The following is a 24,425-nucleotide window of genomic DNA, read 5'->3' on the forward strand; positions in this document are numbered from 1 at the left end:
TTTAATCCCACTTTGTAACACAACAAAATGTAGAAAAAGTCCAGGGGTCAGAATACTTTCTGAAAGCACAAAGCACTGTGTGTGTATATATATATATACACATTTACAGTACCAGTCAAAGTTTGGACCCCTACTAATTCAAGAGTTTTTCTTTATTTTTACTATTTTCTACATTGTAGAATAATAGTGAAGACAAAAACTATGAAATAACACATACGGAATCATGTAGTAACCAAAAAAGTGTTCAACAAATACTTTAGATTCTTCAAAATAGCCACACTTTGCCTTGATGACAGCTTTGCACACTCTTGGCATTCTCTCAACTAGCTTCACCTAGAATGCTTTTCCAACTGTCTTGAAGGCGTTCCCACATATGCTGCGCACTTGTCGGCTGCTTTTCCTTCACTCTGCGGCACACAATTGCCCCAGCGTTGTCCGGGTTTGGCCGATGTAGGCCGTCATTGTAAATAAGATTTTTCTTCTTAAATTTTTTTTAAGATCATCTCAAACCATCTCAATTGGGTTGAGGTCAGGTGATTGTGGAGGCCAGGTGATCTAATGCAGCATTCCATCGCTCTCCTTCTTGGTCAAATAGCCCTTACACAGCCTGGAGGTGTGATTTGGGTCATTGTCCTGTTGAAAAACTAATGATAGTCCCACTAAGCACAAACCAGATGGGATGGCGTATCGCTGCAGAATGCTGTGGTAGCCATTTTGGTTAAGTGTGCCTTTAATTCTAAATCAATCACAGACAGTGTCACCAGCAAAGCACCCCCACACCATAACAACAACACCTCCATGCTTCACGGTGGGAACCACAAATGCGGAGATCACTACTCTGCGTCACAAAGACAAGGTGGTTGGACAGATTTCCACCGGTCTAATATCCATTGCTCTTGTTTCTTGACCCAAGCAAGTCTTTTCTTCTTATTGGTGTCCTTTAGTAGTGGTTTATTTGCAGCAATTCGACCATGAAGGCCTGGTTCACGCAGTCTCCTCTGAACAGTTGATGTTGAGATGTGTCTGTTACTTGAACTCTGAAGCATTTATTTGGGTTGCAATTACTGACGCTGGTAACTCTAATGAACTTATCCTCTGCAACAGAGGTAACTCTGGGTCTTTCCTGTGGCAGTCCTCATGAGAGCCAGTTTCATCATAGCGCTTGATGGTTTTTGCGACTGCACTTGAATTGACTGACCTTTATGTCTATAAAGTAATGATGGACTGTCATTTCTCTTTGCTTATTTGAGCTGTTCTTGCCATAATATGGACTTGGTCTTTTACCAAATATGGCTATCTTCTGTATACCACCCATATCTTGTCACAACACCACTGATTGGCTCATTTTAAGAAGGAAAGAAATTCCACAAATTAACTTAACAAAGCACACCTGTTAATTGAAATGCATTCCAGGTCATGAAGCTGGTTGAGAGAATGCCAAGAGTGCGCAAAGCTTTCGTCAAGGCAAAGTGTGGCTGCTTTGACGAACCTCAAATATAAAATATTTTGATTGGTGACTACATGATTCCATATGTGTTATTTCATAGTTTTGATGTCTTCTCTATTATTCTACAATGTAGAAGAGTGAAAGTAAAGAAACACGCTTGAATGAGTAGGTGTGTCCAAACTTTTGACTGGTACTGTACATAAATATGAACACATACACGAGACAACAATGCGGTGCTTGGAGGGTAACATTTTCCCTACTGGTCTGGAACCTCTTTGGACAGTCTAACTGACTGACTTGAACATTATTAGACAGACTGATCTGTAAATCTTGTGAGTGTTGCTATAACACCATATGGGAACCAGTCCCCTTGGCACTTCCTTGCCCTGTCACACTCAGAGATTTGTAGTTAGGCTTTGTCATTTGTCTGTCTGCTGCAGACCGTGAACATGCAGCCATCAGCCTCTCTGCTCCTTGAGGTTAGGGTCATTAGTATAGTTTGGGTTGTATATGTCAGCTGTCTTCCTCTTTCTCTCTGGCTTCCCTATCTCACTTCTGTTTACTGTGTGTCACTACATCTGCTCTCGCGCTAACACCTTCCTCTCACACTAGGGTAGTGGAGAACCCACACTAAGACGAAAGAGACCTAGTGTAGCCTAGCCTAACTAGAACCAACTTTTAGTTTAGCTTATCCTAGCCTAGCATCTTAGCACAGTCTACAAAAGCTCTATTGCTTTGGAAAGGGCAATGGAAGGGTCCACACTACTAGTATCACAAGTGACTAGAGAGACTTAGCCTAGCATATTAGCACAGTTTAACATATTAACACAGTTTCACTAAAAGCTCTGTTTTCAAATGCACCTCCGCTTCACTGATTCCACAGATGGGGCCATGCAGGTCACCCGTGATACAAGTCAGTATTCAACGTCCATCCATGTCTGAGGACGTTGGGAGATGATGTGGAAACTGGACACTAGGGGAAACAGTGAGCACTGTTACCTTCAATTAGTGTTGTGTATGGGTATAAGCATCTGCCTCTGGTTCAAAAGGTTGCATGTTCAAATCCAGTGATAGAAAGTTATTTTTCAAATATTTATTCTAAGCATACTCTAAACCTTTCAGAGTTAATGGCTAACCTTAAGAATTTTGCAGCAATTACAGCTGCAAGTCTCTAAGCTTGGCACATCCTACCACTGGGATTTTTGCCCAATCTTTAAGGCAAAACTTCTCCAGCTCCTTCAAGTTGGAAGGGTTCCGTTGGTGTACAGCAATCTTTAAGTCATACCACAGATTATCAATTGGATTGAGGTCTGGGCTTTGACTAGGTCATTCCAAGACATTTAAATGTTTCCCCTTAAACCACTTGAGTGTTGCTTTAGCAGTATGCTTAGGGTCATTGTCCTGCTGGAAGTTGAACCTCCATCCCAGCTTAAATCTCTGGAAGAATGAAACAGGTTTCCCTCAAGAATTTCCCTGTATTTAGCGCCATCCATCATTCCTTCAGTTCTTACCAGTTTCCCAGTCCCTGCCGATGGAAAAACATCCCCACAGCATGATGCTGCCACCACCATGCTTCACTGTGTGGATGGTGTTCTCGGAGTGATGAGAGGCGTTTGGTTTGCGCCAGACATAGTGTTTTCCTTGATGGCCAAAAAGCAACATTTTAGTCTCATCTAACCAGAGAACCTTCTTCCATATGTTTGGGGAATCTCCCACATAATTATCCACAACTTTGTCCCTGACCTGTTTGGAGAGCTCCTTGGGCTTCATGGTGCTGCTTGCTTAGTGGTGTTGCAGACTCTGGGGCCTTTCAGAACAGGTGTGTGTGTATATATACTGAGATCATGTGACACTTAGATTGCACACAGGTGGACTTTATTTAACTAATTACGTGACTTCTGAAGGTAATTGGTTGCACCAGATCTTATTTAGAGGCTTCATAGCAAAGGGAGTGAATACATACGCATGCACCACTTTCTGTTTAGAATTTTTTCGAATTTTTTGAAACACGTTTTTTATTTTTTATTTTATTTTTTACTCCACAAATTTTGACTATTTTGTGGATGTCCATTACAAGAAATCCAAATAAAAATCAATTTAAATTACAGGTTGTAATGCAACAAAATAGGAAAAATGCCAAGGGGGATGAATAATTTTGCAAGGCACTGACTGAAGCACTAGTTGAGCATGAAGGGATACAAGGATTAAACCATTTTGAAATACAAGGTACAAATACAATCTAGGTTCTCTCTCCAGTGTTTACTTACCTACACATGATATATTCCATACACACATTCTCTCAGTGAACGCATACTCTTATTCCACTCATAGTTTCTCATTGTCTTTTACTTCCTGCCTGACACTCCCAGGTGGTGATCAACTGTCCAATCGTCAAGGGGCTGAAGTACAATCAGGCCACAACCAACTTCCACCAGTGGCGGGACGCCCGGCAAGTGTGGGGGCTGAACTTCGGCAGCAAGGAGGACGCCACCCTCTTTGCCAATGGCATGATGCACGCCCTGGAGGTGCTGAGTGCTCTCGGCGACTCGGGTATGAACCATAATATAGGACAAAAATATAATGCATACCAAAAATATATATCGAAAAATAAATGAACGTGAAACGCATTTTGTTTATTCACTGTGAATTTTAAATAAATTGAACGGAAGGTCGCTCGCCTGTTATTTTTTTCTTGCTGCAATCAGTGATCTGGAATCCGCAGTAGGGGAAACGGCACCACTGTCCACCTCACCACCATTGTTATTGTTTTTTTTGTTTTTGTCGAAGCGGAGGTGAGGAGCGTCGCGCAACGTGATATATATATTTTTTACAGTGATGTCAGAGGGGTAAAGCAGTATTTGTTGTCTGCGGCCACTTCTTCTAATATCGCAAGCGAACGTGGCTGTTTCACCATTAAGGATTCCAGCCTTTACCTAACACCATTGGATAGATTTTGTCAGAAAGGGAGAAGGGAAATATGCATTTTTTAAGTATTTTAACAGGACCGCTAAAATACACATTACTCACTCACTCGTTGTCTGTTTCTATCCTCAGGATACTCCTCTCTCCCTCGCCCTGTCCAGAATGGACCCTCCCCAGAGGAGCTGGAGCAGCAGAGGAGGTACCGTTCACATGATTTTAGGGTTTCTTCAGGTGCTGAGTAGTACAGCACCAAAGATAAGTTCTCTATAGCTCCTGGTTAATAATGTTCCTGTTGCATACCAACTTACCCACATCTTCATATTGGTTGTGCACAATTATTAGTAAAACACACTCTCTACCTTACAATTTCAAACATTTTGTATGTCTAAAACACCCTGGGCCTCCCGAGTGGAGCAGCGGTCTAAGGCACTGCATTGCAGACCCATGAGGCGGCACACAATGGGCCCAGCGTCGTCCGGGTTAGGGGAGGGTTTGGCTGGCTGAGATGTCCTTGTCCCATCGCGTTTTAGCGACTCCTTGTGTTTGCCAGGTGCATGCATGCTAACTTCGGTCACCAGCTGTACGGTGTTTCCTCCGACACATTGGTGGAGATGGCTTCCTGGTTAAGCGAGCAATGTGTCAAGGAGCAGTGTGGCTTGGTGAGGTCGTGTTTCGGAGGCCATGTAGCGAAATGCTTGTGTTTCTAGCTCCAACAGTGCAGTAATATCTAACAACTAACATCTAACAATTTCACAACAATACACACAAATCTAAGTAAAGGAATGGAATTAAGAATATATACACTACCGTTCAAGTTTGGGGTCACTTAGAAATGTCCTTGTTTTCCATGAAAACATACATGAAGTTAGTTGCAAAATGAATAGGAAATATAGTCAAAACCGTTAAATTATAAATACTGATTGTCTCCTTCAAACTTCACTTTCATCAAAGAATCCTCCATTTGCAGCAATTACAGCCTTGCAGACCTTTGGCATTGTAGTTGTCAATTTGTTGAGGTAATCTGAAGAGATTTCACCCCATGCTTCCTGATGCACCTCCCACAAATTGGATTGGCTTGATGGGCACTTCTTACGTACCATACGGTCAAGCTGCTTCCACAACAACTCAATAGGGTTGAGATCCGGTGACTGTGCTGGCCACTCCATTATAGACCAGAATACCAGCTGACTGCTTCTACCCTAAATAGTTATTGCATAGTTTGGAGCTATGCTTTGGGTCATTGTCCTGTTGTAGGAGGAAATTGGCTCCAATTAAGCGCCGTCCACAGGGTATGGCATGGCATTGCAAAATGGAGTGATAGCCTTCCTTCTTCAAGATCCCTTTTACCCTGTACAAATCTCCCACTTTACCACCACCAAAGCAGCCCAGACCATCACATTGCCTCCACCATGCTAGACAGATTGCGTCAAGCACTCCTCTAGCATCTTTTCATTATTTTTGCGTCTCACGAATGTTGTTCATTGTGATCCGAACAACTCAAACTTAGATTTGTCTGGCCATAACACTTTTACAATCTTGCTCTGTCCAGTGTCTGTGTTCTTTTGTCCATCTTAATCTTTTCTTTTTATTGGCCAGTCTGAGATATGGCTTTTTCTTTGCAACTCTGCCTAGAAGGCCAACATCCTGCAGTCGCCTCTTCACTGTTGATGTTGAGACTGGTGTTTTGTGGGTACTATTTAATAAAGCTTCCAGTTGAGGACTTGTGAGGCATCTGTTTCTCAAACTAGACACTCTAATGTGCTTGTCCTTGCTCCTTGCTCAGTTGTTCACTGGGGCCTCCCACTCTTTCTATTCTGGTTAGAGCCAGTTTGCCCTGTTCTGTGAAGGGAGTAGTACACAGCGTTGTACAAGATCTTCAGTTTCTTGGCAATTTCTCGCATGGAATAGCCTTCATTTCTCAGAACAAGAAAAGACTGACGAGTTTCAGAAGAAAGTTCTTTGTTTCCGGCCATTTTGAGCCTGTAATCGTACCCATAAATGCTGAATCTCCAGATACTCAACTAGTCTAAAGAAGGACAGTTTTATTGCTTCTTTAATTAACACAACCGTTTTTAGCTGTGCTAACATAATTGCAAAGGGGTTTTCTAATGATCAATTAGCTTAACTTGGATTAGCTAACACCACATGACATTGGAACACAGGTTGCTGATGGTTGCTGATAATGGGCCTCTGTACGCCAATGTAGATAAATATCTCTCCGGGAAGAAGGGTGGGAGTGTATGTTTCATGATTAACTACTCATGGTGTGAATGTGATAACATACAGAAACTCAAGTCCTTTTGATCACCCAACCTAGAATACCACACAATGAAATTCGGACCGAATTACCTCCCTATACAGCTGTGTATATTCCCCCCTCAAGCTGATACCACGACGAACCTCAAAGAACTTCACTTGACTTTATACAAACTGGAAACCACATATCCTGAGGGCGCATTTATTGTAACTGGGGATTTTAACTAAGCAAATTTGAGGAAAACGCTACCGAAGTTCTATCGACATATTGACTGCAGTACTCGCACTGCTAAAACACAACCACTGCTACTCCAACTTCCGGGATGCCCTTAAGGGCCTCCCCCGCCATCCCTTCGGCAAATCTGATCACGACCCCATTTTGCTCCTCCTTCCCATAGGCAGACACTCAAACCGGAAGTACCTGTGCTAAGTACAATTCAATGCTGGTCTAACCAATCGGAATCCACGCTTCAAGATTGTTTTGATCACACGGACTGCTGTTTCCAGCTACAATAGTCATTTACAACATTAACAATGTCTACACTCTTTCTGATCAATTTGATGTTATTTTAAAGAACAAAACATCTTGTTTTTGAAAGAAAAGCAGGACATTTCTAAGTGACCCCACGGTTGTGCAAATTTATGGACAAGCAATGTCAGAGCGGCATAGACTAAGATACAGTAGAATAGAATACAGTATATACATATGAGATGAGTAATGCAAAATATGTAAACATTATTAAAGTCATTTCAAGTCGTCGTATATATGCAGCAGCCTCTAATGTGCTAGTGATGGCTATTTAGCAGTCTGATGGCCTTGAGATAAAAGCTGTTTTTCAGTCTCTCGGCCCCAGCTTTGATGCACCAGTACTGACCTCGCCTTCTGGATGATACTGCCCGACAGGATGCTCTCAATTGTGCATCTGTAAAAGTTTGAGGGTTTTACGTGCCAAGCCAAATTTCTTCAGCCTCCTGAGGTTGAAGAGGCGCTGTTGTGCCTTCTTCATCACACTGTCTGTGTGGGTGGCCCATTTCAGTTTGTCAGTGATGAGTACGCCAAAGAACTTGAAGCTTTCCACCTTCTCCACTGCTGTCCCATCGATGTGGATAGGGGGGTGCTCGCTCTGCTGTTTCCTGAAGTCCACGATCATCTCCTTTGTTTTGTTGATGTTGAGTGAGAGTTTGTTTTCCTGGCACCACACTCCGAGCCCTCACCTCCTCCCTGTAGGCTGTCTCATCGTTGTTGGTAATCAAGCCTACTACTGTTGTGTCGTCTGCAAACTTGATTGAGTTGGAGGCGTGCGTGGCCACGCAGTCATGGGTGAACAGGGAGTACAGGAGGGGCCTGAGCACGCACCCTTGTGGGGCCCCAGTGTTGAGGATCAGTAAGGTGGTGTTGTTTCCTACCTTCACCACATGGGGGTTTGCCCAAGTCCAGGACCCAGTTGCACAGGGTGGGGTTCAGACCCAGGGCCTCGAGCTTAATGATGAGCTTGGAGGGTACTACTATGGTGTTGAATGCTGAGCTATAGTCAATGAACATCGTTCTTACATACAGTTGAAGTCAGAAGTTTACATACACTTAGGTTGGAGTCATTAAAACTCGTTTTTCAACCACTCCACAAATTTCTTGTTAACAAACTATAGTTTTGGCAAGTCGGTTAGGACATCTACTTTGTGCATGACACAAGTCATTTTTCCAACAATTGTTTACAGACAGATTATTTCACTTATAATTCACTGTATCACAATTCCAGTGGGTCAGAAGTTTACATACACTAAATTGACTGTGCCTTTAAAAACAGCTTGGAAAATTCCCGAAAATTATGTCATGGCTTTAGAAGCTTCTGATAGGCTAATTGACATCATTTGAGTCAATTGGAGGTGTACCTGTGGATGTATTTCAAGGCCTACTTTCAAACTCAATGCCTCTTTGCTTGACATCATGGGAATATCAAAAGAAATCAGCCAAGACCTGAGAAAGAAAATTGTAGACCTCCACAAGTCTGGTTCATCCTTGGGAGCAATTTCCAAACGCCTGAAGGTACCACGTTCATCTGTACAAACAATAGTACGCAAGTATAAACACCATGGGACTACGCAGCTGTCATACCACTCAGGAAGGAGACGCGTTCTGTCTCCTAGAGATGTACGTACTTTGGTGTGAAAAGTGCAAATCAATCCCAGAACAACAGCAAGGACCTTGTGAAGATGCTGGAGGAAACAGGTACAAAAGTATCTATATCCAGAGTAAAACAAGTCCTATATTGACATAACTTGAAATGCCGCTCAGCAAGGAAGAAGCCACTGCTCCAAAACCGCCATTAAAAAAGCCAGACTACGGTTTGCAACTGCACATGGGGACAAAGATTGTACTTTTTGGAGAAATGTCCTCTGGTCTGATGAAACAAAAATAGAACTGTTTGGCCATAATGACCATCGTTATGTTTGGAGGAAAAAGGGGGACGCTTGCAAGCCGAAGAACACCATCCCAACCGTAATGCACGGGGGTGGCAGCATCATGTTGTGGGGGTGCTTTGCTGCAGGAGAGGCTGGTGCACTTCACAAAATAGATGGCATCATGAGGATGGAAAATTATGTGGATATATTGAAGCAACATCTCAAGACATCAGTCAGGAAGTTAAAGCTTGGTCACAAATGGGTCTTCCAAATGGACACTGACCCCAAGCATACTTCCAAAGTTGTGGCAAAATGGCTTAAGGACAACAAAGTCAAGGTATTGGAGTGGCCATCACAAAGCCATGACCTCAATCCTATAGAAAATATGTTGGCAGAACTGAAAAGGTGTGTGTGTGAGCAAGGAGGCCTACAAACCTGACTCAGTTACACCAGCTCTGTCAGGAGGAATGGGCCAAAATTCACCCAACTTATTGTGGGAAGCTTGTGGAAGGCTACCTGAAACATTTGATTCCAGTTAAACAATTTAAAGGCAATGCTACCAAATACTTGTTGAGTGTATGTAAACTTCTGACCCACTGGGAATGTGATGAAAGAAATAAAAGCTGAAATAAATCATTCTCTCTACTATTATTCTGACATTTCACATTCTAAAAATGAAGTGGTGATCCTACCTGACCTAAGGCAGGGAATTTTTACTAGGATTAAATGTCAGGAATTGTGAAAAACTGAGTTTAAATGTATTTGGCTAAGGTGTATGTAATCTTCCGACTTCAACTATAGGTAATCCTCTTGTCCAGATGGGATAGGGCAGTGTGCAGTGCGATGGCGATTGCATCGTCTGTGGATCTGTTGGGGTGGTAAGTAAATTGAAGTGGGTCTAGGGTGTCCGGTAAGGTAGAGGTGATATGATCCTTGACTCTTCTCTTAAAGCAGTTCATGATGACAGAAGTGAGTGCTATAGATAGTCATTTAGTTCAGTTACCTTTGTTTTCTTGGGTACAGGTACAATGGTGGCCATCTTGAATTGGCCCAGCGTAATCCGTGTTTGGCCGGGGTCAGCCGGAATTGTAAATAAGAATTTGTTCTTACTGACTTGCCTAGTTAAATAAAGGTTACACACACACACACACTGACCAAAAAGTTATTTTGGTGGCATTTACGTATGTCCCCATTACCAATAAAACATAATCAAAACCAATTTCTTTAACTTGCTGTGCTATTTTGTTGTTCATTTGTTCAGTCGTTTCATGCTCAACCAGGATTTCATCATACATTTCAAGCAGTGACGTTTCAGCTCTGTGTGTCCGTGGCCTCTCTTCCTCATTGCGCACTGTTACTGTATCCGTTTCCATCTTGTCCAGCTGTTTATGTAACATTTCACGGTGACCCTGTTTCTTGTCTGCATCGAAGTAGCGGTCGTTTTACTGAGCATCAAGCATGGTGGTGAAACAGTATAGAGGCTCAGAGAGAATGCCATGACTCGCTTGTTCACAGCTTCTAGTAGAGTACTTTTGCAAGTTTTCCTTGTCGACTCTCTGCTGTCGGACTCAGCATGCTCATGGGGCTGACATCGTTGGTCCAAATGTCAGTCGTGAAGCTAATAGCAGTGACGCCCCTAGCAAGTGTGTTTCAATAATACTGTGTTACTACGGTAGGGCATCTGAGAAATAGCATATACTTGGTAGTGTGTACCAATGCTCGATCATTCGGTGAAAGCCAACATCATCCACGACAGAGAACATTGCATATGGCCTTTTTGTTATCTTCCTTTGAAACTTCAAAATAGATCCACACCGCAGACTTTGGGGGCTAGGTTAGGAATACTGTGTTACACGTGTAGCGCTGTATTTTTTGTGGCGTCATTACATCATCTACCTAATTATATAAACTCGCAAAATAAGAAACGTCTTGACACTGTCAACTGCGTTTATTTTCAGCAAATTTCAGTAATTGTATGAACATAACAAGATTCAACAACTGAGACATAAACTGAACAAGTTTCACAGACATGTGACTAACAGAAATGGAATAATGTGTACCTGAACAAAGGGAGATCCGGGCTCTTCGCTGGCCATGGCAGAACACTGAGACATTCCTGTCTTACAGAAAATCTCACACAGAATGAGCAGTATGGCTGGTGACATTGTCATGCTGGAGCCTCATGTCAGGATGAGCCTGCAGGAAGGGTACCACATGGAGGGAGGAGGATGTTTTCCCTGTAACGCACAGCGTTGAGATTGCCTGCAATGACGACAAGCTCAGTCCGATGATGCTGTGACACACCGCCCCAGACCATGACAGACCCTCCACCTCCAAATCGATCCCGCTCCAGAGTACAGGCTTCGGTGTCACGCTTATTCCTTCGACGATAAACACGAATCCGACCATCACCCCTGGTGAGACAAAACCGAGACTCATCAGTGAAGAGCACTTTTTGCCAGTCCTGTCTGGTCCAGCAACGGTGGGTTTGTGCCCATAGGCGACGTTGTTGCTGGTGATATCTGGTGAGGACCTGCTTTACAACAGGCCTACAAGCCCTCAGTCCAGCTTCTCTCAGCCTATTGCGGACAGTCTGAGCACTGAGGGATTGTGCGTTCCTGGTGTAACTCGGGCAGTTGTTGTTGCCATCCTGTACCTGTCTTGAAGGTGTGACGTTCGAATATACCAATCCTGTGCAGGTGTAGTTACACGTGGTCTGCCACTGGGAGGACAATCAACTGTCCGTCCTCTCTCCCTGTAGCGCTGTCTTAGGCGTCTCACAGTACGGACATTGCAATGTATTGCCGTGGCCACATCTGCAGTCCTCATGCCTCCTTGCAGCATGCCTAAGGCACATTCACGCAGATAAGCAGGGAGTCTTGGCATCTTTCTTTTGGTGTTTTTCAGAGTCAGTAGAAAGGCCTCTTTAGTGTCCTAAGTTTTCATAACTGTGACGTTAATTGCTTCCCGTCTGTAAGCGGTTAGGGTCTTATCAACCGTTCCACAGGTGCATGTTTATTAATTGTTTGTGGTTCATTGAACAAGCATGGGAAACAGTGTTTAAACCCTTTACAATGAAGATTTGTGAAGTTGTTTGGATTTTTACGAATTATCTTTGAAAGACAGGGTCCTGAAAAAGGGACGTTTCTTTTTTTGCTGAGTTTAGGTATACACGTCAGCTTTAACATCGGTTTTTCACATCGGCATTAAACTAGACATCAGGCCGATGTTGTCATTTTTAGCTAATATCGTCCGATTCCAATATACTTACCGATATATCGTGCATCCCTACTCACAACCATTTTAAATTTGTCTGCATCCCCACTGCATTTGCACAACTAAACAATTGACTTGAGTTTCAGTTTTTTACTTTCACACACTGTCCATATGCGTTCCACGGGGGTTGCGCTTTGTCATCACTGAAGGTATAGTGTTGAAGCCATTTAAAATGTGTTCGAAACCTGTCTCTACAGTACATTCGGAAAGTATGTTACACTACAGCCTTATTCTAAAATGTATTAAATTGTTTTTTTCCCCTCATCAATCTACACACTACCCCATAATGACAAAGCAAAAACAGGTTTTTAGAAATGTTTGCATTTTCTTTTTTTACTCATATCACATATAGTACCAGTCAAAGGTTTGGACAGACCTACTCATTCAAGGGTTTTTCTTTATTTTTACTGTTTTCTACAATGTAGAATAATAGTTAAGACATCAACAATATGAAATAACACATGGAATCATGTAGTAACCACAAATTTGTTTACATCCCTGTTACTGAGCATTTCTCCTTTGCCAAAATAATCCATCAACCTGACAGGTATGGCATATCAAGAAGCTGATTTAAACAGCATACTCATTACACAGGTGCACCTTGTGCTGGAGACAAAAGGCTCCAGCAGTTTTGTCACACAACACAATGCCACAGATGTCTCAAGGTTTGCGGGAGCGTGCAATTCGCATACTGTCTACAGGAATATCCACCAGAGCTGTTGTCAGAGTAAATTTGGTGAATTTAGTATGACATCCTGGAACTTTTGGCATTTACGTCACAAATAGTACTGTTAGTGCGGTTAGTAGGAGTATTCAAAAAACGTTATCTATATTTTTTTATAAATGAAAATGTAGTCTAAAGCTTTTTCAAATAGCACACATATACTCAGTATATGGATGAAGTATAGGCCTACTACTCCCATATTCTTAAAATAAGTATTTTACATGCATCAGCCTAAATTTCAAATTCTCCTGATAGGTTGATAACCCATTGGGGGTGGGAATAAAGATTCTAGACAATAGCTTCAGCTGTCTTGTATCAACAGAAGATCAGCTTAATCACTGGTTTATTCTTGTGGGTTTTTCGTTTCAGTGAAGCTTATTTTAGCATGCTGGTGCATGTAATCTCCCTTTAGCACTGGTTTTCTTAAGTATACTAACACGGTGCTCCATGACAAGCTCTGTGTCTTCGTTGCAATTCGCCTATTATGACTGTCACTGACATCTAACTCTGACACCGACGCAGTCCGGTTCTGTGTGGCTCAGTTGGTAGAGCATGGGCGCTGGGTTCAATTTCCTAATGTTAGTGGCTTTGTATAAAAGTGTCTGCTAAATGGCATTCATTACTCTAACCTACCATACTGTATACACACTCTAATCTACAGTACCACACACTAACCTACAGTGCCACGCGGACTATTTACATGAACACCCCCCCCCCCCCCCTTATTTTTACACTGCTGCTACTCGCTGTTTATTATACTCACTTTTTACCCCAGCCTACATGTACAAACTAACCTGTACCCCCGCACATTGACTCGGTACCGGTACCCCCTGTATATAGCCTCGTTATTGTTATGTAATTTTATTGTGTTACTTTAAAAAATGTACATTTTATTTAGTAAATATTTTCTTAAATCTATTTCTTGAACTGCATTGTTGGTTAAGGACATTTCACAGTATGGTCTTCACCTGTTGTATTCGGTGCGTGTGACAAATATAATTTGATTTAAAACACTCTAATCTACAGTCGTCCCACACACTAAGTTATAATGGTGATCTTACATTGTACATGGGTGGTATGGTGTGTAGATGATGCGAAGAAAATGTGTAGAATGCAATCATGAGTCTTTCATTTTTTGTGTATGCGTGTACACACCTTTGTGTGTGCCTATTTATACAGATGTAGGATCTTAATTTGATAACCCTGTTGCAGGAGAACTTTCTTTAGTTACATTTTGAAATTTCAGGCTTTATTTTCGCATACGAAAAATGTACGTAATCATTCGCATTTCCTGTTGCTGCTGGATTTTTGTCCTGCTGTAGCAAACTGGCTCAAATTAAAAGATCCTACATCTCTATGTGTGTGAACATTAACCGATAGAAAGAACTCTGTCTGTGTCTCTCCCCTCGTAGAATGGAGCTGCAGAGGCAGGAGCAGCAGGAGAGAGAAAGACAGGCCGCAGCCATCCCTCCTACAGCCCCACCCGCCCCGCATGCCCCTCCCTCAGCCCCCGGTGGACCCCCACCTCCCCCAGGCCCGCCACCACCCCCAGGCCCCCCACCTGCTGGCCCTCCACCCCCACCTGGCCCCCCACCACCCCCTGGGTCCGGGGCCCCACCTGCCCCACCTCTGCCAGGAGGAGCAGGAGGAGGGGGGGATGGAGAGGGTCTCGGTGGTCCCGGTGGACTAGCTGCTGCCCTGGCAGGAGCCAAACTACGCAAATCCGCGAAGGTGAGACCAGTGTCAGACGTTTTCCAGGTAGTCTTCATTGCAGTCATGCTGTGCATATGACCAGATCTGACGAGGCCTAGAGAAGTATTTAACGTCTCAAGAACCACGGCAATATCATATAGAAAATCTGATTTGAATTGTACAGGCATCGCACCTTCAAGAAAGACCTGGAACGCATCTCTTTTACTCCATATTCCATTGTTGATGCATGTTGAAAATTCAGTGAGTCGAACACCTTTCAAATGCATCTTTCCTTCCACCCTTTTCTTGAGATAATCCCTGGTCTTTAAGTGAGTGGATATACTGTAGGTGAAGACATGGTTTCCACCTTTCTCAAATCTTACTGTCAGATTAGTGATTTCTTCAAGGAAGGTAGGAACGATGGGTGCATTTTTTAAATATTGAAACAGAGCCTGTCTCTCTCTGTAGGAGGATTGTGGTGCGGCGGCACCTCCTACATCGGGAGGAGGAGGAGGTGGTGGGGGAGGAAATCTGATGGGGGAGATGAGTGCCATTCTGGCCCGACGGTGAGCCACTGCCTCAGTCTTTGTTAAATGTGGGGCTGGATGAGTGTGTGTGATGTGTTAACGTTGTGTGTGTGTGTGTGTGTGTGTGTGTGTGTGACGTTTACGATCATATGACTGTGCGTGTGTGTGATTGCTGAGGCTTAGACCTCGTCTTCATTGTGTGTCTTTGTATGCAGGAAGAAAATGTCAGATAATCCAGGCGCAAAGAAGGATGAGCCCAGCAATGTAAGTCTCCTGTCAATGATCTTTGTAGGGACAACAATCCTCCCCTCATAAATACTGAAAGAGATTCTCCGGTAATTGCGTACTATGTCACGTATGAGTACCACGTTATTACTCTCTGTTTCTGCTGTGTCAACTGAGCCTTTGGGCCAGCCCTGTAACTTCATTGGATTACGCTGGGCAGACCTCTTGCTAGCTGTCACTCAAATGCAAGTGGCTGAAGCTCATAGGCTGGAACTCAAATTGCTAGGGGGCTGGCCCACGTGGGGGGAAATGGAATGAAAATGGCCCGGCACAGCTTCAACAAAAGTCTCTTTCAAACTAGGGATTTCGTGGCTAATTGAGGTAAACAAAAATTCTGCTCATAGATTATATATGTATGAACTAGACATTGGAAGAGAAGGAGACCCGCACAGCGTCAAGCATTTTTTTAAATCCAAAACTGAGGCTTGAATGCAAACTAGACCTTGACACATCCAGCCCAAAGCGGGAGGTTTAAAAAACGTAGGCTAATGCGATTAGCATGGGGTTGTAAGTAACAAGAAAATTTCCCAGGACATAGACATATCTGATATGGGCAGAAAGATTAACAAGAATTTAAGCTAACTGCACTGTTCAATTTACAGTAGCTATTACAGTGAAAGAATAACATGCTATTGTTTGAGAGGAGTGCACAATTTTGAACATAAAAAGTTATTAATAAACAAATTAGGCACATTTGGGCAGTCTTGACACAAAAGTTTGAACAGAAATGCAATGGTTCATTGAATCAGTCTAAAACATTGCATATACACTGCTGCCACAATCTAAATTGCACCTGGGCTGGAATAATACATTATAGCCTTTACAAAAAAATACAAAAGTTTTTAGTTTTTTTTCGTATTATCTTTTACCAGATCAATTGTGTTATATTCTCCTACATTCCTTTAATATTTCCACACATTTAAAAGTGTTTCCTTTCAAATGGTACCAAAAATATGCATATCCTTGCTTCAGGGCCTGAGCTACAGGCAGTTAGATTTGGGTATGTCATTTTAGGTCAAAAATCATTTTAAAAAGGGGCGGATCCTTAAGAGGTTTTAAGCAGTGGTAAAAAAAAGTACCCAATTGCCATACCCTAGTAAAAGTAAAGATACCTTAATAAAAAAGAACTCAAGTAAGTTACCCAGTAAAATTCTACTTCAGTAAAAGTCTAGAAGTAGCTGGTTTAAAATATACTTAAGTATCAAAAGTAAATGTAATTACTAAAATATGCTTAAGTATCAAAAGTAAAAGTATAAATAATTTCAAATTCCTTATATTAAGCAAACCAGACGGCACAATTTTCTTAACTTAAAAAAAGAAGAAGATTTTTTACGGATAGCCAAAGGCACACTCCAACATTCAGACATAATTTACAAACGAAGCATGTGTGTTTAGTGAGTTGGACCAGATCAGAGGCAGTAGGGATGACCAGGGATGTTCTGTTGATAAGTGCGTGAATTTGACCTTTTTCCTGTCCTACTAAGCATTCAAAATATAACGAGTACTTTTGGGTGTCAAGAAAGTATACTTTTTACTCCATACATTTTCCTTAAGGAAATGAGTGAAGTAAAGTAGTCAAATATATATAAATAGTAAAGTACAGATACCCCCAAAAATACTTTAGTACTTTAAAGTATTTTTACTTAATTACTTTACACCACTGCTTTTACGAATGTGTGTGTGTAAGCTGCAAGTCAAGTCACACTATGGTTAAAAACATTTGTGCATAGTAAAGGGATGACACAATGTCATTTTGTTTCTCTGTGCTTTTAGGAAGACTCCTCAAAGTCCTCAGGCCAAGGTGGTGAGTAGATCCACTGAAGTCTTCAGTCCATTCTTTTTGTGTTTGACTCAGCATGTACCTGGGAGCTGTTCAAGAAAGCAGGATCAATGAGTTGGCCCGCTAACTGTTTCAAAAATATTGGCTGAATACATACATACATACATACATACATACATACATACATACAGTTGGAGTAGGACGTTTACATACACTTAGGTTGTAGTCATTAAAACTCGTTTTTCAACCACTCCACAAATTTCTTTTTAACAAACTATAGTTTTGGCAAGTCGGTTAGGACATCTACTTTGTGCATGACATAAGTAATTTTCCCAACAATTGTTTACAGACAGTTATAATTCACTGTATCACAACTCTACTGGGTCAGAAGTTTACATACACTAAATTGACTGTGCCTTTAAACAGCTTGGAAAATTCCAGAAAATGATGTTGTGGCTTTAGAAGCTTCTAATAGGCTAATTGACATCATTTGAGTCAATTGGAGGTGTACCTGTGGCTGTATTTCAAGGCCTACCTTCAAACTCAATGCCTCTTTGCTTGACATCATGGGAACATCAAAAGAAATCAGCCAAGACCTCAGAAAAACAATTGTAGACCTCCAGAAGTCTGGTTCATCCTTGGGAGCAATTTCCAAACACCTTAAGGTACCACGTTCATCTGTACAAACAATAGTATGCAAGTATTAACACCATGGGACCACGCAGTCGTCATACCGCTCAGGAAGGAGACGCATTCTGTCTCCTAGAGATGAACGTACTTTGGTGCGAAAAGTGCAAATCAATCCCAGAACAACAGCAAAGGACCTTGTGAAGACGCTGGAGGAAACAGGTACAAAAGTGTCTATATTCACAGTAAAACGAGTCCTATATCGACATAACCTGAAAGGCCGCTCAGCAAGGAAGAAGCCACTGCTTCAAAACCACCATAAAAAAGCCAGACTACGGTTTGCAACTGCACATGGGGACAAAGATCGTACTTTTTGGAGAAATGTCCTCTGGTCTGATGAAACAAAAATAGAACTGTTTGGCCATAATGACCATCGTTATGTTTGGAGGAAAAGGGGGGAGGATTGCAAGCCGAAGAACACCATCCCAACCGTGAAGCACGGGGGTGGGAGCATCATGTTGTGGAGGTGCTTTGCTGCAGGAGAGACTGGTGCACTTCACAAAGTAGATGGCATCATGAGGAAGGAAATTATGTGGATATATTGAAGCAACATCTCAAGACGTCAGTCAGGAAGTTAAAGCTTGGTCGCAAATGGGTCTTGTCCAAACGTACAATGACCCCAAGCATACTTTCAAAGTTGTGGGAAAATGGCTTAAGGACAAAGTCAAGGTATTGGAGTGGCCATCACAAAGCCCTGACCTCAATCACATAGGAAATTTGTGGGCAGAACTGAAAAAGCGTTTGCAAGCAAGGAGGCCTACAAACCTGACTCAGTTACACCAACTCTGTCAAGAGAAATGGGCCAAAATTCACCCAACTTATTGTGGGAAGCTTGTAGAAGGCTCCCAAAACGTTTAACCCAAGTTAAACTATTTAAAGGCAATGCTACCAAATACTAATTGAATGTATGTAAACTTCTGACCCACTGAGAATGCGATGAAATAAATAAAATCTGAAATGAATCATTCTCTCTACTATTATTCTGACATTTCACATTCTTAAAATTAAGTGGTGATCCTAACTGACCTAAGACAGGACATTTTTTCTTGGATTAAAATGGCGCCGGAAGAAATGGCAGCAGTTTTACGGGCGCCCAACCAATTGTGCTATTATGTGGGGGTTTTCGCGTTATTTGTAACTTATTTTGTACATAATGTTTCTGCAGCCGTATCTTACGGCAAAAAAGAGCTTCTGGATATCAGGACAGCGATCACTCACCTCGGATTAGACAAAGATTTTTCTTCAACCAACAAGACATTCTCCAAACACCCGGCAGGGCCGACATCCCCGTTATTTGCAAGAGGAAGCGACGCAGGTACAGAGGACAAAGAGCCGGATGCCTGGTCAGGACCCGGAAAAGGCGAGTGGGAAAGCTGCCGTTAAAGTCAATACTATTCGCCAACGTGCAATCATTGGACAATAAACTAGACGAGGTACGATCACGAATATCCTACCAACGGGACATCAAAAACTGTAATATCCTATGTTTCACGGATTCGTGGCTGAATGACAACATGGATATTCAGCTAGCGGGATACACACTGCACCGGCAAGATAGAACATCACACTCCGGTCAGACGAGGGGGGGCGGTCTATGCATATCTGGTGCACGGAATCTAAGGAAGTCTCTAGATTTTGCTTGCCTGAGGTAGAGTATATTGTGATAAATTGCAGGCCACACTACTTGCCTAGAGAGTTTTCAGCTATACTTTTTGTGGCTGTTTATTTACCACCACAGACAGATGCTGGCACTAAGACCGCACTCAGTCAGCTGTATACGGAAATAAGCAAACAGGAAACCACTCACCCAGAGGCGGTGCTCCTAGTGGCCGGAGACTTTAGTGCAGGGAAACTTAAATCAGTTCTACCAAATTTCCATCAACGTGTTAAATGTGCAACCAGATGGGAAAAAATCTAGATCACCTGTACTCCACACACACACGTACAAAGCTCTCCCTCGCCCTCCATTTGGTAAATCCGACCACAACTCTATCCTCCTGATTCCTACTTACAAGCAAAAATAAAAGCCGGAAGCACCAGTGACTCTATAAAAAAGTGGTCAGATGAAGCAGATGCTAAACTACAGGACTGTTTTGCTATCACAGACTGGAACATGTTCCGGGATTCTTCCGATGGCATTCAGGAGTACACCACATCAGTCACTGGCTTTATCAATAAGTGCATCGAGGACGTCGTCCCCAACATTGACTGTACATACATACCCCAACCAGAAGCCATGGATTACAGGCAACATTCGCACTGAGCTAAAGGGTAGAGCTGACGCTTTCAAGGTGCGGGACTCTAACCCAGAAGCTTACAAGAAATCCTGTGATGCCCTGCGATGAACCATCAAACAGGCAAAGCGTCAATACAGGGCTAAGATTGAATCATACTACACCGGCTCCGACGCTCGTCTTATGTGGCAGGGCTTGCATACTATTAGACTACAAAGGGAAGCACAGCCCCGAGCTTCCCAGTGACACGAGCCTACCAGACGAGCTAAATTACTTCTATGCTCGCTTCAAGGCAAGCAACACTGAGGCATGCATGAGAGCATCAGCTGTTCCGGACGACTGTGTGATCACGCTCTCCGTAGCCAATGTGAGTAAGACCTTTAAACAGGTCAACATACACAAGGCTGCGGGGCCAGACGGATTACCAGGACGTGTGCTCCGGGCATGTGCTGACCAACTGGCAAGTGTCTTCACTGACATTTTCAACATGTCTCTGAGTCTGTAATACCAACATGTTTCATGCAAACCACCATAGTCCCTGTGCCCAAGAACACAAAGGCAACCTGCCTAAATGACTACAGACCCGTAGCACTCATGTCCGTAGCCATGACGTGCTTTGAAAGGTTGGTAATGGCTCACACCAACACCATTATCCCAGAAACCCAAGACCCACTCCAATTTGCATACTGCCCAAACAGATCCACCGATGATGCAATCTCTATTGCACTCCACACTGCCCTTTCCCCCCACCTGGACAGAAGGAACACTTATATGAGAATGCTATTCATTGACTACAGCTCAGCGTTCAACACCATAGTACCCTCAAAGCTCATCACTAAGCTAATGATCCTGGGACTAAACACCTCCCTCTGCAACTGGATCCTGGAGTTCCTGACGAGCCGCCCCCAGGTGGTGAGGGTAGGTAGCACACATCTGCCACGCTGATCCTCAACACTGGAGCTCCCCAGGGGTGCGTGCTCAGTCCCCTCCTGTACTCCCTGTTCACCCACGATTGCATGGCCAGGCATGACTCCAACACCATCATTAAGTTTGCAGACGACACAACAGTGGTAGGCCTAATCACCGACAACGACAAGACAGCCTATAGGGAGGAAGTCGGAGACCTGGCCGGGTGGTGCCAGAATAACAACCTATCCCTCAATTTAACCAAGACTAAGAACATTATTGTGGACTACAGGAAAAGGAGGGCTGAGCACGCCCCCATTCTCACCGACGGGGCTGTAGTGGAGCAGATTGAGAGCTTGAAGTTCCTTGGTGTCCACATCAACAACAAACTAGAATTGTCCAAACACACCAAGACAGTCGTGAAGAGGGCACGACAAAGCCTATTCCCCCTCAGGAAACTAAAAAGATTTGGCATGGGTCCTGAGATCCTCAAAAGGTTCTACAGCTGCAACATCGAGAGCATCCTGACTGGTTGCATCACTGCCTGGTTCGGCAATTGCTCGGCCTCTGACCGCAAGGCACTACAGAGGGTAGTGCATACGGCCCAGTACATCACTGGGGCTAAGCTGCCTGCCATCCAGGACCTCTACACCAGGCGGTGTCAGAGGAAGGCCCTCAAAATTGTCAAAGACCCCAGCCACCCCAGTCATAGACTTCTCTCTACTACCGCATGGCAAGCGGTACCGGAGTGCCAAGTCTAGGACAAAAAGGCTTCTCAACAGTTTTTACCCCCAAGACTCCTGAACAGGTAATCAAATGGCTACCCGGACTATTTGCATTGTGTCCCCCCCCCCCCCCCCCCCCCAACCCCTCTTTTTACGCTGCTGCTACTCTCTGTTTATCATATATGCATAGTCACTTTAACTATACATTCATGTACATACTACCTCAATTGGGCCGACCTACCAGTGCTCCCGCACATTGGCCTACCGGGCTATCTGCATTGTGTCCCACCCACCACCCATTCTTGTACGCTACTGCTACTCTCTGTTCATCATATATGCATAGTCACTTTAACCATATCTACATGTACATACTACCTCAATCAGCCTGACTAACCGGTGTCTGTATGTAGCCTCGCTACTTTTATAGCCTCGCTACTGTATATAGCCTGTCTTTTTACTGTTGTTTTATTTCTTTACCTACCTTATTGTTCACCTAATACCTTTTTTGCACTATTGGTTAAGCCTGTAAGTAAGCATTTCACTGTAAGGTGAATGATGACAATGATGACAATTGCGCAAAGCAAATAATCAAGACGGAACTTTTTATTGCAGGTTTGCATACCCATTCTTGCCTTAGCATTTATTGGTATTTATCATAACTTTGAAGAAGTTGAATACAACACCTGTTATATTCAGCACACGTGACAAATAAACTTTGATTTGATGAATTGTGAAAAACTGAGTTTAAATGTTTTTGGCTAAGGTGTATGTAAACTTCAGATTTCAACTGTGTGTGTATATATATATATATATATATATATATATTCTTCTCACAAATGACAATCACGTTTTTAAAATAGCATCATGTTTTTAATATATATAGACTTGAAATTAGCATGGTATAATTGACTCGACAACCAGCAACCCATATCCAAGTTTAGCTTTCTAAATTAATTGGAAAATCAAAAGAGATACAGTATTTTACTGCTTATCAAAGTTAGCTGGTTAACTTAATAATGGTCCTGTTTTCTGTAACACTCCACTGATCTTAAAATGATGTACAGTGCATTCGGAAAGTATTCAGACCCCTTCACTTTTTCCACATTTTGTTTCGTTGCAGCCTTATTCTAAAATGTATTAATTTATTTTTATTCCTCATCAATCTACACACTACCCCATAATGACAAAAAGAAAACAGGTTTTTATTTTAAAAAATGTAAATGTATTAAAAAAATTAAAAACATACCTTATTTACATAAGTATTCAGACCCTTTGCTATGAGACTCGAAATTGAGCTCAGGTGCTCCTGTTTTCATTGATCATCCTTGATGTTTCTACAACTTGATTGGAGTCCACCTGTGGTAGATTCAATTGATTGGACATGATTTGGAAAGGCACACACCTGTCTGAATGCCAAGCATCACGTCTGGAGGAAACGTAGCACCGTCCCTACGGTGAAGCATGGCGGTGGCAGCATCATGCTGTGGGGATGTTTTTCCGCGGCAGGGACTGGGAGATTAATCGGGATCGAGGAAAAGATGAATGGAGCAAAGTACGGAGAGATCCTTGATGAAAACATGCTCCAGAGCGCTCAGGACCTCAGATTGGGGTGAAGGTTTACCTTCCAACAGGACAACAACCCTAAGCACACAGCCAAGACAACGCAGGAGTGGCTTTGGGACAAGTCTCTGAGTGGCCCAGCCAGAGCCCGGACTTGAACACGATCAAACATCTCTGGAGAGACCTGAAAATGGATGTGCAGCAACGCTCCCCATCCAACATGACCGCTTGAGAAGAATGGGACCAACTCCCCAAATACAGGTGTGCCAAGCTTGTAGCGTCATACACCAGAAGACGCAAGGCTGTAATCGCTACCAAAGGTGCTTCTAGAAAGTACTGAGTAAAGGGTCTGAATACTTATGTAAATGTTTCTTTTTTTTTATTGTTGTAGTAATACATTTGCAAAAAATCTAATCTGTTTTTGCTTTGTCATTACTATTTTGTGTAGATTTGAGGGGGAAAAACTGTTTAATTCATTTTAGAATAAGGCTGTAATGTAACAAAATGTGGAAGAAGTGAAGGGGTCTGAATACATTGCGAATGCACTGGAAGTCTTATGTTTGTACACATTTAACTTGTGACAGCGAGTGTAGTTTCCTGGGTCGTATTCATTAGGTACCAAATTAAAGAAAACACACCAAAACGGGGAGGGACTACCTAAACCTCGTTTTCCCTTTTCTTTTGCTACAGTGTGCACTAATGAATACAACCCAGATCTCTTTGCCTCATATGAATGATCTATCCTTTGTCTGATTTGATCTGTGAAGCACTGGTTGGCCTTTTTATTGAATAAAATATAATATAGCTCATAAACATAATATAGATTTTGATGTTTCATCATTTTCATGATCTACTTTTGCCATGACAGACACCCTCAGGAGACCGTGGGAGAAATCCGCCACCATGCCAAGGTAGGGAATTCACCCGTCTGTTGAATGTCCACACAATAAACACCAACACGCTGTCTCTCATACCTGTGGTGCAGGAAATTACAGTCCCCCCAG

General features: G+C 42.8%; 1 protein-coding gene across 2 annotated transcripts in view; it reads left to right on the forward strand.

Moving 5' to 3' along the window:
• The window catches only part of LOC139537718 (vasodilator-stimulated phosphoprotein-like), a 54,324-nt gene that overhangs the window by 16,249 nt on the left and 13,650 nt on the right, over positions 1-24,425 (forward strand). For both annotated transcript variants that reach the window (XM_071339343.1, XM_071339344.1), the window contains exons 3-9: positions 3,817-3,997; positions 4,502-4,568; positions 14,438-14,756; positions 15,186-15,283; positions 15,460-15,508; positions 17,303-17,333; positions 24,290-24,332. In XM_071339343.1, coding sequence (XP_071195444.1) covers positions 3,817-3,997; positions 4,502-4,568; positions 14,438-14,756; positions 15,186-15,283; positions 15,460-15,508; positions 17,303-17,333; positions 24,290-24,332 — 788 coding nt within the window. The remainder of the gene's footprint in view (positions 1-3,816; positions 3,998-4,501; positions 4,569-14,437; positions 14,757-15,185; positions 15,284-15,459; positions 15,509-17,302; positions 17,334-24,289; positions 24,333-24,425) is intronic.

The sequence above is a fragment of the Salvelinus alpinus genome, chromosome 13 (genome assembly GCF_045679555.1).
Source record: "Salvelinus alpinus chromosome 13, SLU_Salpinus.1, whole genome shotgun sequence".
Lineage (NCBI taxonomy): Eukaryota > Metazoa > Chordata > Actinopteri > Salmoniformes > Salmonidae > Salvelinus > Salvelinus alpinus.